This window comes from Mauremys reevesii, linkage group 1 (genome assembly GCF_016161935.1).
Source record: "Mauremys reevesii isolate NIE-2019 linkage group 1, ASM1616193v1, whole genome shotgun sequence".
NCBI lineage: Eukaryota > Metazoa > Chordata > Testudines > Geoemydidae > Mauremys > Mauremys reevesii.
The window spans coordinates 104,418,540-104,434,399 of record NC_052623.1 but is presented as its reverse complement, the minus strand read 5'-3'; the positions used below and the strand labels follow the sequence as shown (position 1 = coordinate 104,434,399).

General features: G+C 38.9%; 1 protein-coding gene across 7 annotated transcripts in view; it reads left to right on the top strand.

Moving 5' to 3' along the window:
• NALCN (sodium leak channel, non-selective) overlaps positions 1–15,860 on the top strand; it is a 386,003-nt gene that overhangs the window by 159,256 nt on the left and 210,887 nt on the right. For all 7 annotated transcript variants that reach the window (XM_039528280.1, XM_039528290.1, XM_039528256.1 and 4 more), the window contains one exon: positions 1,834–1,920. In XM_039528280.1, the coding sequence (XP_039384214.1) occupies positions 1,834–1,920 (87 nt within the window). The remainder of the gene's footprint in view (positions 1–1,833; positions 1,921–15,860) is intronic.

Sequence of the window (15,860 nt, the reverse complement as noted above, 5' to 3'; positions counted from 1 at the left end):
GTTAGTTTGTGCCCTAAAGAATAAGGGTGTAAATCTCTTCCAAAATTATTTTGTTTAATATTTTCTATTATAACTCTGGAAATTCTTGTTATCCATATGAATGTCCAGTCCTTTAGTGAATCCTGCTCATTTCTTGGTCTCCATGATATCTTGTGGCATTGAGTTCTGCAGTCTAAGTGCAGCTTGTGTCAGAACATTTTTCTTTTTATCAGTTTAAAATTTGCTCCTTCACATTACTTCTAGCAGGAAATACATTTTCACACAATCCACACTTTGCCTATGAAATTCATTGTCATAAGGTTATTGTTGAGACCACGATCTTAGCTGAAACCTGGCCTAGTCCAAGTGTAATTCTGGGTGAAGATGATTCCACCAAACATAGCACATCAGCGTACAAATCAGATCTGGGTTTAGTATCTGTCACGTCCCTAGTTAAAATGCCACAGCCTCTGTGAATTAGCTAGGGTCTGTGCCAGAAAGGTCTCTATGGGGAAACTCTAGAAGCAGCCACATTTGGGGAAAATAGAAACACTAAGGATAACGTCATCAGACCAGAAAAATGTGATCACATTAGATATGAACACCATCATGTCATAGAATAAAAATAATTTGTGGACAGTAGACAGGTTAATGGCTATCTTGTTCCAAAAAATGATGTGACCTGAAACACTGACATAATGGGAATCTAGTTTAACAGACTACAAAAAAAAATGTTTCTACTGTTTCTGTGTTAGACGGAATTGTCTAAAGGAGCCTTTCCAATGCAAAGTGCCTTATAAAAATGTACTATATTTCTTGTTTTGGGCATGAAGTGACCTTGACCAAATTTTCTTCTGTACTTTTGCTGTATGATTTATTTCATTTGTCCACTTGACAAATCAATTAACTTGGGCAGAAAATTAGTCTACTACTGATCAAAGAAAAGTTGGCCCTCAGGTATTTATGGGCTGCTGAAGTAAGTGGCATAAAGGGAGTTCTCTCAGATGATGAGTAAAAACTTAGTGTAGCTCATTGTCTATACAGGAACACATGCACATTTTCTGTTACTGGCTTTCAGGACACGTTTCTTATGCCAATCAACCTACATCTTTTTATGACCTATTGTTAAAAGCCATTGTATATACATGTTCTTTTTTCTAAAGGCTGGGGTGAAATCCTGGCCCACTGAAGTCAATGAGAGTTTTGCCAGTGATTTCAATGAAGCCAGGATTTCACTCCACATTTTTAATTATACTACTGTATTGTCAGAGTAACTACACTGAACTGTTATGGAGTCACTGTGGATATGCAGTGTAACAAAGATCAGAATCTGACCCTTGGTGTAAAGTACTTTTGTCAGTAAAAGGACATGCTGTGATTTATTATTGTTCCCTTGGTGTAAATCCCAGGTAGTTCTGCAAAAGACCACAATGAAACTTGCTTTTAACAAGAATGTAAGATGGCTGGGTTTCTTCTAAATATGCTGAATAGATGAGGAGCCTTGTTCTGAGAGATTCTACAAAACAAATAGTGCTGAACAGATCCATTCTGAGCTCATTAGTAAAATTAGTACTAATATATTAGGACCAATTATTAGGTAGATGTAATGTGGTTTTTCATATTATCTGAATGAAATTCTGCACACTAAAAGTTATTATTCGGGCAAAGTTCTTATTAAAATAGGAGAATGGTGAGATCTATCTTGCGTATTCTGTAACAATAAGAACCATTTCCCTCTTCCTTTAAGAGCTCAGAGATCAGAATGTGAGCAGATCCTAAACAAAATATATCAAAAGCTTCACTTGTATTTATCATTATGTGAAATGCTTCTGACAAGTGTTTTTCCCCTTCAAGATGTTTCATGAAGATGCTGCTGGAGGATGGCAGCTAGTGGCTGTTGATATGAATAAACCCCAGGGCAGAGCTCCAGCATGTCTACAGGTACAGTACTTTTTTTTAAATAAATCAATCGGTGTAAACATTAATGTGTGAATGTTGGCTTAGAGTGGCTGTTGGTGAGAAATTACAGCTGCAATAGTATTAATCATGAATTGCCTTACATTTATTGGTAACTTACCAAGTCATACTGCATGTGCTCATGAAACATAAAATCAGCAAAGAAAGCAGTATGGTCTTCATCCCAAATTATAAGGCATTTTATAATGTTTGTCTAGAAAAGTACATTCTTTATAAAAGGACTGTCTGATGTTGTCATTTTAAAAGAAGGTTTTAAAAATATCATTTTATTACCTTAAATAATTTAAATAATCCTTCTTTACCTCCACATCCTTCCCTACAAATCAATCCCACCCATGGGTTAGGTGTATAATATGCCCAGTTATTGACCCCAAAATACAATATTGTGCACTAAAAACACGGGCCAAATAACATACTCAACACAGAAATACTTCAAACCCATTTTCAACTTAAAAATATGATTAGTAAAGGGAGGCTGTAGAGATTCAAACTAATACAATGTTTTAAATGTTTAATTTTTTTATTTTTAGTTTTACCTAGATGGATTAATGGAAATCTATCTTACTCAGCCCTTACATAAATCCAAAACTAGGATAAAGAATGTTTATAAATCCAATTTTCCATTCACAGAACAATGTAGAGCAGTGATTCTCAAACTAGAGCTGCCGCTTGTTCAGGGAAATCCCCTAGCGGGCCGGGCAGGTTTGTTTACCTGCTGCATTCACAGGTTCAGCCGATCACGGCTCCCACTGGCCGCGGTTCACTGCTCCAGGCCATTGGGGGCTGGAGAAAGCAGTGTGGGCCGAGGGACATGCTGGCCGCCCTTCCTGCAGCCCCCATTGGCCTGGAGCAATGAACCACGGCCAGTGGGAGCCATGATCAGCCGAACCTGCGGACGTGGCAGGTAAACAAACCAACCCAGCCTGCCAGGGGCTTTCCCTGAACACGTGGCAGCCCTAGTTTGAGAACCACTGATGTAGAGCACCACAAAGTTTTATTTATAACTTTCAGTGCATGATAAGGAATGACACTTGTCAGTGAGCCTGTCTTACTTCAAAAAAAACAGGAGTACTTGTGGCACCTTAAAGACTAACAAATTTATTCGTGAGCTGCAGCTCACGAAAGCTCATGCTAAAATAAATTTGTTAGTCTTTAAGGTGCCACAAGTACTCCTGTTTTTTTTGCGGATACAGACTAACACGGCTGCTACTCTGAAACCTGTCTTACTTCAGAACACAACACCAAAAACGCTACAGGAATGAGAATAATATGATCTGTGCCTTCCAGGCTATGGTTCTGATAATGTTCAGTTTAGCATGTGAACTAAAGTATGTTTAGTATATGTACAAGCTGGCAGGATATGCACTGATATATGTCTCCTGGCAAACACCTTTTACCATGAGTTCAGGAAAGTTGTACATTATTGAAGTTTGACAAGCTTGTCACACTATTGTGTGATATGTCTGTCACTCATGGCATATCTCTTAATTGTTCCAACAAAACAAATGTAAATTCTTGATGTGTGGCAGTATCTAGCCTACCGAAGCATCATATGCACTGTGTTTTTATCGATTCATAGATTCCAAAACCAGAAGGGACCATTATGATAATCTAGACTGACCTCTTGTATAACTCAGGCCATAGAACTTCCTCCAGATAATTCCAATGGAGAATCCACCATGACCCTTGGTAAATTGTTCCAGTGGTTAATTACTCTCAGTGTTAAAAATTTTAACTTTTATCCAGTCTGAATTTGTCTTGCTTAAGCTTCCAGCCATTGGATTGTTATAACTTTCTCTGATAGATTGAAGAGCTCTTTGTTAAATAATTGTTCCGTCTGTAGATACCTAAATAGACTGTAATCAAGTCACCCCTTAAACTTATTTTTGTTAAGCTAAATAGATTGAGCTCTTGGAGTGTCTCACTGTAAGGCACGTTTTCTAATCCTTTAATCATTCTCATGGCTCTTCTCTGAACCCTTTCCAATTTATCAACATAATTTTTTAATTATGGGCATCAGAACTGGACACAGTATTCCAGCAGCAATCACAGCAATGCCAGATACAGAGGTAAAATAACCTCTCTACTCCTGCTCAAGATTCCCCTGCTTATGCATCTTGGGATTGCATTAGCTCTTCTGGCCAGAGCATTACACTGAGAGCTCATGTTTAGCTGATTATCTACCACAACTCCCAAATCTTTTTTAGAGTCGCTGCTTCCCAGGATAGAATGCTCCATGCTGTAAGTATGGCCTATGTTCTTTGTCCATAGATGTATACATTTACATTTAGCCATAGTAAAATGAATATTGTTAGTTTGCGTCCAGTTTACCAAAACACTCTGAATCACAACTTTCCTCTTCATTATTTGCCACTCTCCCAATTTTTGCATCATCTGCAACTTTATCAGTGATGATTCATGTTTTCTTACATGCCATTGATACAAATGTTAAATAGCTAAGGGCCAAGAACCAAACCCTGCAGGACCCCATTGGAAACACATGCTCTCGATGACAATTCCCCGTTTACAGTTACATTTGGAGAACTGGAGTACTTGTGGCACCTTAAAGACTAACAAATTTATTGTAGCATGAGCTGAAGCTAAAAAGCTCTCTTCTTCATATGGATAATGGGAACACACACACAGAGATTATTACATACAGACATGAAAAGGAAAAAGGAAGTATGCATACCAACAGGCAGAGAGTAATCAATTGAGAGAGCTATTAGCGTTAGGAGGAGGAAAAAAAAATTTTTTTGATAGATAAAGAAGATGCATAGAAGGTGTGAGGAGAGAACTTAACATAAAAAAATAATAGAATTGGTGTATGAACCCAACCATTCAGTCTTATTTAGACCACAGTTAATGGTATCTAGTTATCATATTATTCAAGTTTCAGCAGTCTCTCTCTGGAGTTTTGTTTTTTTTTTTTTTTGCAAAATTGCACACACACCTTCAAGTCTGTCACTGAGTGGTTAGGAAGGTTGTTTTTTTGAATTTTTTTTTTTTGTGATGATTGATGTGTCTTTTTGTGTTTTTGTGTTTTTTTTTTTTCGAGACTGTGTTTTTGGCAGAGGCATATGGGGCAGCATGCATGGCATGCATATGCACATGGTGATGTAGGTGTAGCTGCAGTGTGTATGTAGTGTGTGATGGTGATGTGGATGTGTGATGATCCTGTGTGGTGATGGTGTGATGGTGGAGTGGGCTGGGGAGATGTGGTGGGTTCCTAGGTTAAGGATAGGTTAGGTTTTAGTTGCTGTTGTTTTGTGTGCTGGTGCTTTGGTTGCTGGGTTGGGAGGCTGTCTGGGCTGCTGTCTTGTGTCTAAGTGTGGCTGTGAAGTGAGATCTGTCATCTGAGAGGATGGATCTTTAAGGATAGGTTGGAGGTTGGAGATGATGGATGATGGGAGGTGGGGTTTTAGTGGTGGCTGTTTTTCTTTTTTAGTGGTGTTCTGTTATAGGCTTGTTCTAGGGCTTCTTTCTGGGCTTTCAATCTGTTTGTTTCTGTTTTCAAGGTTGGTGTTTTCACTTGTAGGTGTGAGAGAGATCTTGTAGTTGTTTATCTCTGTTGTTTGTGGGTGTTTGGGTCTGAGTGCTTGGGAGTTGTATGTATCTGTGTGGATGTGGAGGTTGGGTGTGTGATCGTGTGGTGTGTGTGTGTGTAGGGTGGGCATGTAAGTAAGTAAGGTGGGAGTGGGTTTTATGTATAGGTATAGTATGGTATTTATGTGTATTAGGACAGGAGTGTTATGGTGAGGTGGATGGATTGTGTGGTTGATGGTGGGGTGTGGATTGTTAATGGGGAGTGTTAAAATCTAAAGGAAATTGGTATGATGAGATGATGATTCTGATGTCATGAGATGAGATGGTCAGATTAGATGGTAAGTAGAGTAGTAGAGGTTAGGTTAGAGTTAAGGTTAAGGAAGCGTTGTTATCATGCGGGTACCCATAGCAGCCACTGTGACTTGAAGATATATATTGTCCCCAAATGTGAAAAGTTGTGGGTGAGGACACAAGTCACAAAGCACAGCAGTTAGCCGTGATTATTATCGGGATACTGTTCCTGATGATGGCTTGTAGTCCATCTTTCGTGTTGTTAGTTAGTGTAGAGGGCATCCATAGTGTGGGCCAGAATGGTTTTTTCTGGAAGATTGATGATTGATTGTAGTTTCTCAGAGTGTCAGTGGTGTCTCTGAGGAGTGCTGGTGTGCTGGTAGCATAGGGCCTGAGATAGAGAGAGAGAGCCAGACAATCCTGCTGTTAAAGTACCAATGCTGAGATGCATGGGGGATGATGGATTTGGCAGTTTATGGATAGCCTGGTCGGGGGTAGGGTAGGGAATGGTGGGTTTCCAGTGTGTTGTCTGCTGTAGTCTGTTTCCTGTGCTTCTTTTGCTTTCTTTTGTAATTTTGGGTGTATCAGAGAACTATCAGTTAGCCATGGAGACCTATCATTTCTCAAGTGATAATCGCACGTGGTGGTGAAAATGTAGCCAAACTGATGGTGAAAGCGCCATTGAATGGAATTTCAAGATAGCATCTGACTTGCTTGTTTCATCTTTGTCTAATTACTGTGGTGCTGCATATTGTTTTTTTTCCTAGAGTCATGAAAGCACATGATACATTGCATTCCATTAAGTTGGAACCTTATGCTTTAGCTGATGGTGTGGCTTTTTTACTTTTGCAATTCAGATAGTAGTTTTCTTTTGACAGATTGATACAACTCTATCCTATCAACATCCAGCTGATTTTCAATTATATATTACCTTGCAGGAGGTCAAAGACAAGCAAAAAAAAACAATGCACAAACTTTTCATTTATAGTGTAGTACTGTCCAAATTGAGTCAAGTTGGTTTCCAAACACAGAGGAAAACACAATCTCTGCTCTTAAAAAACATGCATTTTAAAAGTCTGATAAATTCATGCATATATATTTACTTTATGATGTAGTACTTTATGCAATTGTACCATTGCTTAAATAATAATATAATAGATTTTAAGTAGGTCACATATCTAAAGGTTGCTGCAACTTTTGCAATATATTCAATGTGTTCATTGAGTCTGGAGTCCTTAATGAGAGATGTGTTTGTTGTTTATTTGGTTTTGTTAAGTTTTTTTTCCACATTTCTTAAGAGACATATAAAATGTTGTGTATATAATAACACCCAGGAAAGGATTAACCTTTTTTTAGGGACTGATAGATAAATGTCCACCCCTTAGGATATTTTCAGCCAATGAGGATTCTTCTGAATATATAATATTTCTATCTTGACATTTATTGGCTAAGTATGTTGTCACTCAGTGTACTGATAGGGGTAGAGTTCTTGGGAAAGGTTAGTGAAGATTTTTTGTATAATCTGAATTACATTTTGTAATAAAGATTTTGTTAGGTTTTCTTAATTCTTCTCTGGGGTCTTTAAATATTATTACAGCAAACACAAAGAATATGGAACTCTTTCAACAGTTAGGATTGTGTTTTGATGAAATTCCATTTATTCATTCACTGATATATTTACATTCTGCCAGTTTTTGTATACAAACAGCAAATAGTTTACAAACTAGAGAATCAAGAATTTAGGATTTATCTCCTCAAAATTGCACTTTGTCTCAGAGGGGAGAAATTGGTCCAATGGATGGGCTACTAGACCAGGCCTCAGGAGACCTAGGTTTAGTTCCTCAATCAACCATAAATTTCCTGTAGATTGTGGATAAATCATATGATCTATAAAATGGGGAAATTCTTCCCAGCCTTACACAGGTCCTGTGAGAATTAAATCTATTAATAACCATGAGGTGGTCAGGTGTTACAGTGGTAGAGATCACTTAAATAGCCAAATATCTGTCTCTAAATAGAGGAACATAGGAAAGATAAAGAAAGTTCTTGGTCCACTGAGTTTCTTAGTGAAAGGACAGAAGCATGTAAGAATAAAGCACTAGAGGTAGGCCAAGGATGGTGGGTTTTTAGTGGAGCTTTTAATTTCAGAAACTCCCTACTCAATTTTCTCAAGATTTTCAGAATGTATAGAAATTGCCAATGAGACATAACCCGCATAAGAACATAAGAATGGCCATACTGTGTCAGACCAAAGGTCCATCCAGCCCAGTATCCTGTCTACCGACAGTGACCAATGCCAAGTACCCCAGAGGGAGTGAACCTAACAGGTAAAGATCAAGTGATCTCTCTCCATCTCCACCCTCTGACAAACAGAGGCTAGGGACACCATTCCTTACCCATCCTGGCTAATAGCCATTAATGGACTTAACCCCCATCAATTTATCCAGTTCTCTTTTAAACCCTGTTATAGTCCTAGCCTTCACAACCTCCTCAGGCAAGGAGTTCCACAAGTTGACCATGCGCTGTGTGAAGAAGAACTTCCTTTTATTTGTTTTAAACCTGCTGCCCATTAATTTCATTTGGGGGGCCCTAGTTCTTGTATTATGGGAACAAGTAAATAACTTTTCCTTATTCACTTTCTCCACAACACTCATGATTTTATATACCTCTATCATATCCCCCCTTAGTCTCCTCTTTTCCAAGCTGAAAAGTCCTTTCCTCTTTAATCTCTCCTCATATGGGGCCCATTCCAAACCCCTAATAATTTTAGTTGCCCTTCTCTGAACCTTTTCTAGTGCCAGTATATCTTTTTTGAGATGAGGAGACCACATCTGTACACAGTATTCAAGATGTGGGCGTATCATGGATTTATATAAGGCAATAAGATATTCTCCGTCTTATTCTCTATCCCTTTTTTAACAATTCCTAACATCCTGTTTGCTTTTTTGACTGCCACTGCACACTGCGTGGACATCTTCAGAGAACTATCCACGATGACTCCAGGGTCTCTTTCCTGATTAGTTGTAGCTAAATTAGCCCCATCGTATTGTATGTATAGTTGGGGTTATTTTTTTGAATGTGCATTACTTTACATTTATCCACATTAAATTAATTTACCCTCATCTGGGGTTTTGCTTTTGACTTGCAAATCCACCCTAAAATAACAGCATTGTTGCAACATTAACTACAGGCAGGCTTCACCTCTGTATAATGACTTTTTATTGCATTATGCTTTTCATTGTCCCCAAAGATAACCTGTGGTCCCCAGTTATTTATTTTCACTGTTTCCCATGAATGGCATTGATTATAAATACCAATTTTTTTTTGTCCCAGAAAAATAATTGTTATGATTTCCATTTCAACATGAATCATTTATCATAAATACATGCTGAGGAACCCACTTTCCCAAATGATTTTGCTGTTGTTGTTGATACTGTTTTAATAGTTTTAGGTTTTCAGTCTCATGGATGCCAAAAGGCTGAACATGAGGCGCCAGAAAAGTCTTTTTTTGAACTCTGCTGGAAATGGTTTAATCTTTTAATCCCCTTGTTAAAGACACATTGTATTTTTTGTTATTGTCTATTAAGAATCCTAAAGAACAGGAATATAAGAGGATTGACTTTTATTAGTCCTTCCTTCTTTTTGTCTTTCTGTCACCAAAGATACTTTCCTTCTCTGGTACATGTGTAGAACATGCTTGGTGGCTTAAAGATGAATTGACAAGCTTTAACCTGCCTGTGTCTTCCTTCCAACCACTAATCACATTATTAACACCTATATCAGTGCAGGGATCTTCATTCCAAACACAGAGACATGATCTGGTGTTGTAGCATGTATGCATAGAAGGAAATTATCTTTATTTGTTTTATTTTGAAATTTACATATTTGTGAAATTTATTTACATCTGTGTCCTATTAATGAACTGATATCTTAAATATTTTTTTGAAATTGTTTTATTTTAAAAATATCCTATTCACTTTTAACGATTTTGGTCTCAATCTATGTGATATGAGTACCACAAAATTAAAGTATAGACCATCATGGGTTATAACTTGAAAATAAAAATGGGATCACAAGGATTAAAAAACTCTGAAATACTTCTGACCAATCAGAGCAAAGGAAACATCAACATTCTAATAACAACTTTTTCCAAAAGACTTGTTGTCTTGTGCTGTGTTATATTGTTTATATGTTTAGTGTTAAAGAATTGTGTAGTACCTTGAAAATGAGGGCAAGGAGCTTACACTTGATGTGGAAAGACAGGAAACCAGCAAAGGGTAGAGAGGGCATGATCAGAACCACAGGAATAGGAGACTATTTTAGCTGCATCATGAGGGATAGATAGAATAAAAGAGAGATGATTTCCGGTCCAAAGTGACACACAGTGGGCCAGCCAGTATTTGGGGAATTTGAGCAACAGCAGTAACAGTATGGAGTATAAAATGTTTTTCCCCCCCTTTCCCTTTTATAGCAAATGCTTGTTGTTAAATTAGAACAGTGGCCCTAGTCCTAATCCCATTTATGCCTATGTAAATCAAGAGTCCCTCTAGAAGTTTTACACCAATATATCACATTCTATTCTCACTTACACTGGCTTTAAAGAGTTTTATAAAGAATTACTCCCGAGAAGAGAATCAGGCCCAACTTACTTAATTGTGTTTCAGTACCTTTCAATATATTTTTAAGGACTCCTCTGGCTGTCCCTGTCTAATTCTCTAAAGTGATCTCATTCAGTGTCTGGACAATTCCATGAATTGTTGACGTGAGGTTCATGGAACTCTATTTGACCCAAAGATTGTACGAGATCCCTCTATAATACCAGACAGAGAGTAAATACAGTGTATAATGGAAGTTTATAAATATATGTTATTTCTTTCAAATAACTTTAATGAGTATTTTTAAAAGCCCCCTCATGGGGCTGAGAGAAAAAAACAGTTATAGCTGACTGTACTGTAAATTTGGGTTGACTAATAATAATAAAACTAGTTTCATCAGAAGCAGTTTGCATAGTTTCACAAATCCTAAAGTTCAAAGGGTGTTAGTTTAAAACAAGCTTCATTTTCCTGTATTCTAATCTTAGGCTTTGGCTACACTTGCATTTCAAGCGCTGCGCCAGCGCTGCTCGCTGCTGCGCGCTAGCGCTAAGTGTAGTGTGAGCAGCGCAGCGCACTCTCCCAAACTCTCCCAGTCCTCCTCCAACTCCCTGTGGGAATAGCGCGCGCGCTGGCTGGCGCGCGGCTGGCGCTGGCACTGGAACTGGCGCTTTGGCGCGCGCGCATTTTGCAGCTTGCAGAGGGTGTGTTTGTGTTGCTGCTTGCCGCTGCTGCTGCTGTAAGTAGCCAAGCCCTTATTCTAAACTCCTGGGCATTGATAGAGGTTGCATCAGTTCACATGAGTTTATGTAATTTTTGTTTATGTAGTATGTAGCTGATTTACTAGGGCAAGAAATGGGACTCAAAAAATGTGGGTTTTTACTTCAAAGACTGAGGAAGTGTGTGTATATATATAAACTAATTATGATTAATATATTGGTATCCATACTTTCAAAGAAACAAATATAAAGAGCAGTGGAGAAAAGTGAGATGGAAGGGGACTGTGTCTGTGGGAAAATTGAGTGTTTTTCACCAGAGGAACCAGTGTAGATGATAAGATTTTGGCACCTCATAAGCCCAGCTCCACACAAACTCCGTATCTGCAATTGCAATGCTGGACATTATGGGAAGCATTGGATGAATATTTTGAAAAATGGAAACACCAGCCATTTTCTGTTCCTGGGTGGGATTGTGGGAAGGGGAAATGCAGCCAGAGTGGAAGCAAGTCTCACCCTAAGGCTGTAATAGCAGCGATGCTGCAGAATGGTGAGGTGTATGTGTATGTGTTGGCTGGGGAAGGGGGGGCCGATGGGATTATTTTGCCTGGCATAACTGTTAGAATCGAGTCGGGGAAGAGAGAGAAATGAAAAGTTAGTCTCTATTAAGTAGAATAGGCCTCCTGTGTCAGTGAGGCAGTCAGTTGGCTATTTTCTCCTTTGCTTACTCATATGGGAGCATCCTGACCTCATTTTCTACAATGGCTGTGTGGGTGGGAGAGAATGCTTTACGTTTCCCTTAGAGGAAATTAGAAGAAATTCAGCACTGAGCAATGAAAATGACCAGCAGTCTAGAAGGATCAACTTACCATTCGGGAAGAGGCTAAAAGAGCTGTTTGTGTCAGGGAATGTCTCTTACTTTGTGTTTGTCCACTCTTCAGTATAGAGAGGCCATGATTGTAAGAAATTAGTGCCAAAAAACCCTTGTGAATGAAAAGTTGCTTTATACCCGACATACCTAACGAAAACCCCCAAAAGCAAGGAAATGAAAAGTCATGGTATCTAACATGATATACCTTTTACTCCTCCACCCAAGATGCACATGTGACTACTACAACAACCAGCATATATACGACATATTTCTACCTTAACTCTGCCCCAATGGGGAGGGCATCCTAGAAGCATGCCCTTACCCAAACTGCCCACCAGCATCATCAGCTAGATTTCTCCCAAACTAGCTGTTCTGCACTGCTCTGAAAAAATCACACCAACTCATGCTTGGGAAAGTGGGTGCTGGCAGGCTGGCTAAGCATGATGTGAACCTTTGTTTTCCTCAGCTAAATATGAACCAATAGTTATAACATAAAATCCTAAGATTTTTTTCTTTTTATTCATTAACAAAATAATTCCAAACTCTCACTATGATTAATGTCTTCAAGTTCTAGAGTGTGTAGCTTTTAATCTAGAAGGGCCCAAAACAATCAAGATACTCAAAATGTGAATTTTTGTTGCTTAGAAGTCAGAAACTAATTAGCTGATTTTCTTAAAGCTCCTTGGAAAACTCAAGCTTTGCTCAGAGATTATGTGCTGAAAATTTGGAATAGATGCATTTGGATTTTCATATAAAATAGAACAGGAGTACTTGTGGCACCTTAGAGACTAACACATTTATTTGAGCATAAGCTTTCGTGGACTACACAAAAGCTTATGCTCAAATAAATTTGTTAGTCTCTAAGGTGCCACAAGTACTCCTGTTCTTTTTGCAGATACAGACTAACACGGCTGCTATTCTGAAACATATAAAATAGAGTCCATGAAAGAACATTAAGTACAAAACTGATCACAAGCTTGGCTTTGGTGGCACAAAGGCACCACCACAGTATGTTTACCTTGGTTTATCAACAACTAAGGAGATGGGAGAGATAATAGATTACCAATATTTGAAAAGTATAAAACACCAAGGAGAAGATTTATTTATTAATTTATTGTAGCATGCATGTATATAACTGGGAGTAATGGGAAACTGAGAGGGGAAGAATTTCTGTTGAGTATCAGGAAAATCTGTCTGACTGTGAGATTTGTTAGCTGCTGTGGTAAAGTACCTGCTTCTCCTCAGCTAGCTCAGTCCCTTTTTGCCTTGGAGACACAGGCTTGGGCAAAGTAAAAGCCTTCCCAGTCACGCAGGGTCTGGCTGATCCTCCTCTCAGTCAGCCCCTTGCTGTTTTACTCCCCTTCTGGGGACAGAGTGCAGTCTTCCTTGCTGGAAGAGGACAGAGCCTTGCTGCACCTATTTGCTGGCAGCTTCTCTCTCATTCCCCCCGTTTCCCTGCCAGGGAGGGTTTAAAAAGGTCACCAGCAATTGGGGCCAGCTGAACCAAATTAGTTCCCTGATAACCCCTGTTCCAGCTGAACCTAATTTCTCACAGCTGTCTCTCCTCAATGGATAGGGAGAAGCCTTTTAATCCCCCTGGGACTAATTCCTACCCACCCCCTTTGTAGCCATTTGGCCTGGGTTTGCCACACTGTGTAATAGTATCCCAGTGGATTTTGTGAAAGACCTGCGATTCTTACAACCAGACTGAACAAAACAAAGCACTAGAAAATGTCCAATGGGTAACCATCCTGCATTGCAGGAAAATGGCCTCAATGACTTTATACTGTTCTGCCTATGATTCTGCTAATCCAGTACAGTATTAACACATGTGCATCTAAAGGAGAAGTCATTTCAGTGGGGCATTAACATTGTGTTTACAAGAATTTCACCTTCAAGAAGTCAACAGGTCTATGGTCTGCTCAGACTAGACATGTTCTTGATAGAAGACAAGGACAGGACTTGGCACACCTTCCTTGATGGTGCAAGGCCCCAGGAGTGGACTGGCACTCCCTGTTAACCTGGGTCAGAAAGATTGGTGAGTACCCTAGGAATGCACTTCTCACAGGGACGTAGAAGGTCATGATTCAACTTGAGATCTGCCTGCAAACTGGAGAAGGAAAGAACTGAATAGAAAGCCTAGAGAAATGCTCCTTCCAGGAGAGGCATATTATTCACCAATACCTGCTCCTAGTCCTATATTCAAAATTTCCTAGGCTCTGATGCCTGTGCTTCACAGCCCTGCTTCCTTTGGGAGCTTCTGAGACACTAGGTGGTCATTTCCAAACCCCTGATTTCATCAAGAGTTTCTTTGAGGGAAGTGATCAAAAAATGGTCTTCACCTCCTCACCTGTAAGAGGCAAAAAAGGAAGAATACTTGCTCTCAACTGCAGCAGCCTCCTACATCAATCTACTCACCTGTCCCCCTGAAGATTCTGATAGGATTGTGCATGGACACCACTAAAGAATGGGAATGGAAGTTTGAGCCTTTGCCATCTCCTTGGCCCCCAAACTCCAAAACTGCAATGTTTAGATTTAGAAGGTGACTTGGTAGGATGGAGTTTGTGTGTCATTCTCTGGGGTTTATTTGTGGTGGCTAAAATATATAAATGTTATCAGTCCTGGCCTATCAAACTTTCAGGATCTTTGGCTGATGTTTACAGTCCCACTAGGTCCCTGAATTTTCCCACATTTTCCCCACAATTCTGCCAGCAAAACAATCAAGTACTTTAGTAAATACTATGAAATCCATCAGAAGAAAGGTATGTTCTAAATACATCAAGCTATTATAATCTATCCAAAAGATTTGGTTTGTTGCAGATTTATTTCGCTTTTTTACTATGATTTGAATAGACTGGGTGAACTTTTTTGGTTTTAGAATTCTGTTAATTGATGGACATTCGCTAGAACTTGTACTGTAATTTGTATTTACAGACTATTTTGAGGGCACACCAGTGTTGAAGTATTCAATAATGCCACTAAAATTAAGGTTCAGCTGAGTTTCCTTTAGAAAACTCAATTTCTGGGATTAAATATGCCCAGTGTTTCAAATCCCATCAAGCTGAAAACAGGTATTTAAATTGTCCTGTTGGGTTTTGTGTGTGTGTGAGTTTAGCATAATTACAGCAATCAAAGTATTTGAAGCAGCAGCAGCACGACTTGCTTACTGCTGTAGCTCTGATGACAAGTTTGGGCAAAGAACTGCAAAGCCTTAGAATAAAACTAGCATCCCCCCCTTTTTTTAAATTTTCTCCTAGCCCATTTCCCATATTTAAAAAAAAGTGTTTCCCCAACAAAGGCATCTTTTTACTGTAGTGCTAAAAATAGATCAGGTCTTACAGCTTTACTAGCCACTAGCCAATAATATTGGTTCAGATGAGTCATAAAGTTAAATAATGACTTTAAAGTATTTTGGAATATTGTTGATTCCCCTGGCATCCTGTTGGTGTTTAAAGTGAAAGCAGTTAGGACACACACACTTTACAAGTTTTGTACAGAGAACTCTTAAGATCTCTTAAGTGAATATTATATATTCAGATGAGGATTTCTCCACCCCAAATGTATCTGACAGGAAAAAATATTTCTGAGAGGAAAAAGATTTTTTTTCCTTTTACTTTCTTGGTCTTTTCAGGCACTAACCCGGATGCCTTTAACTCATATTGAAGGAGAGTCAGAAAGTCTGTCCATTTTGCTTCAGTCTAACCTCCAAAAGGCCTGATGCCCTGATTTTTGCAAACACCTGTGATCTGATTTTTCAGAAGTACATGGCACCCATCTATCCCAATGAGGTCAATGAGAGCTGAAGGTGCCCTGTACCTTTGAAAATCAGGTTATTAATGCAGTGACTTCATTGACTTTGAGTAGAATACTCACTTAAGTGTTGTTACT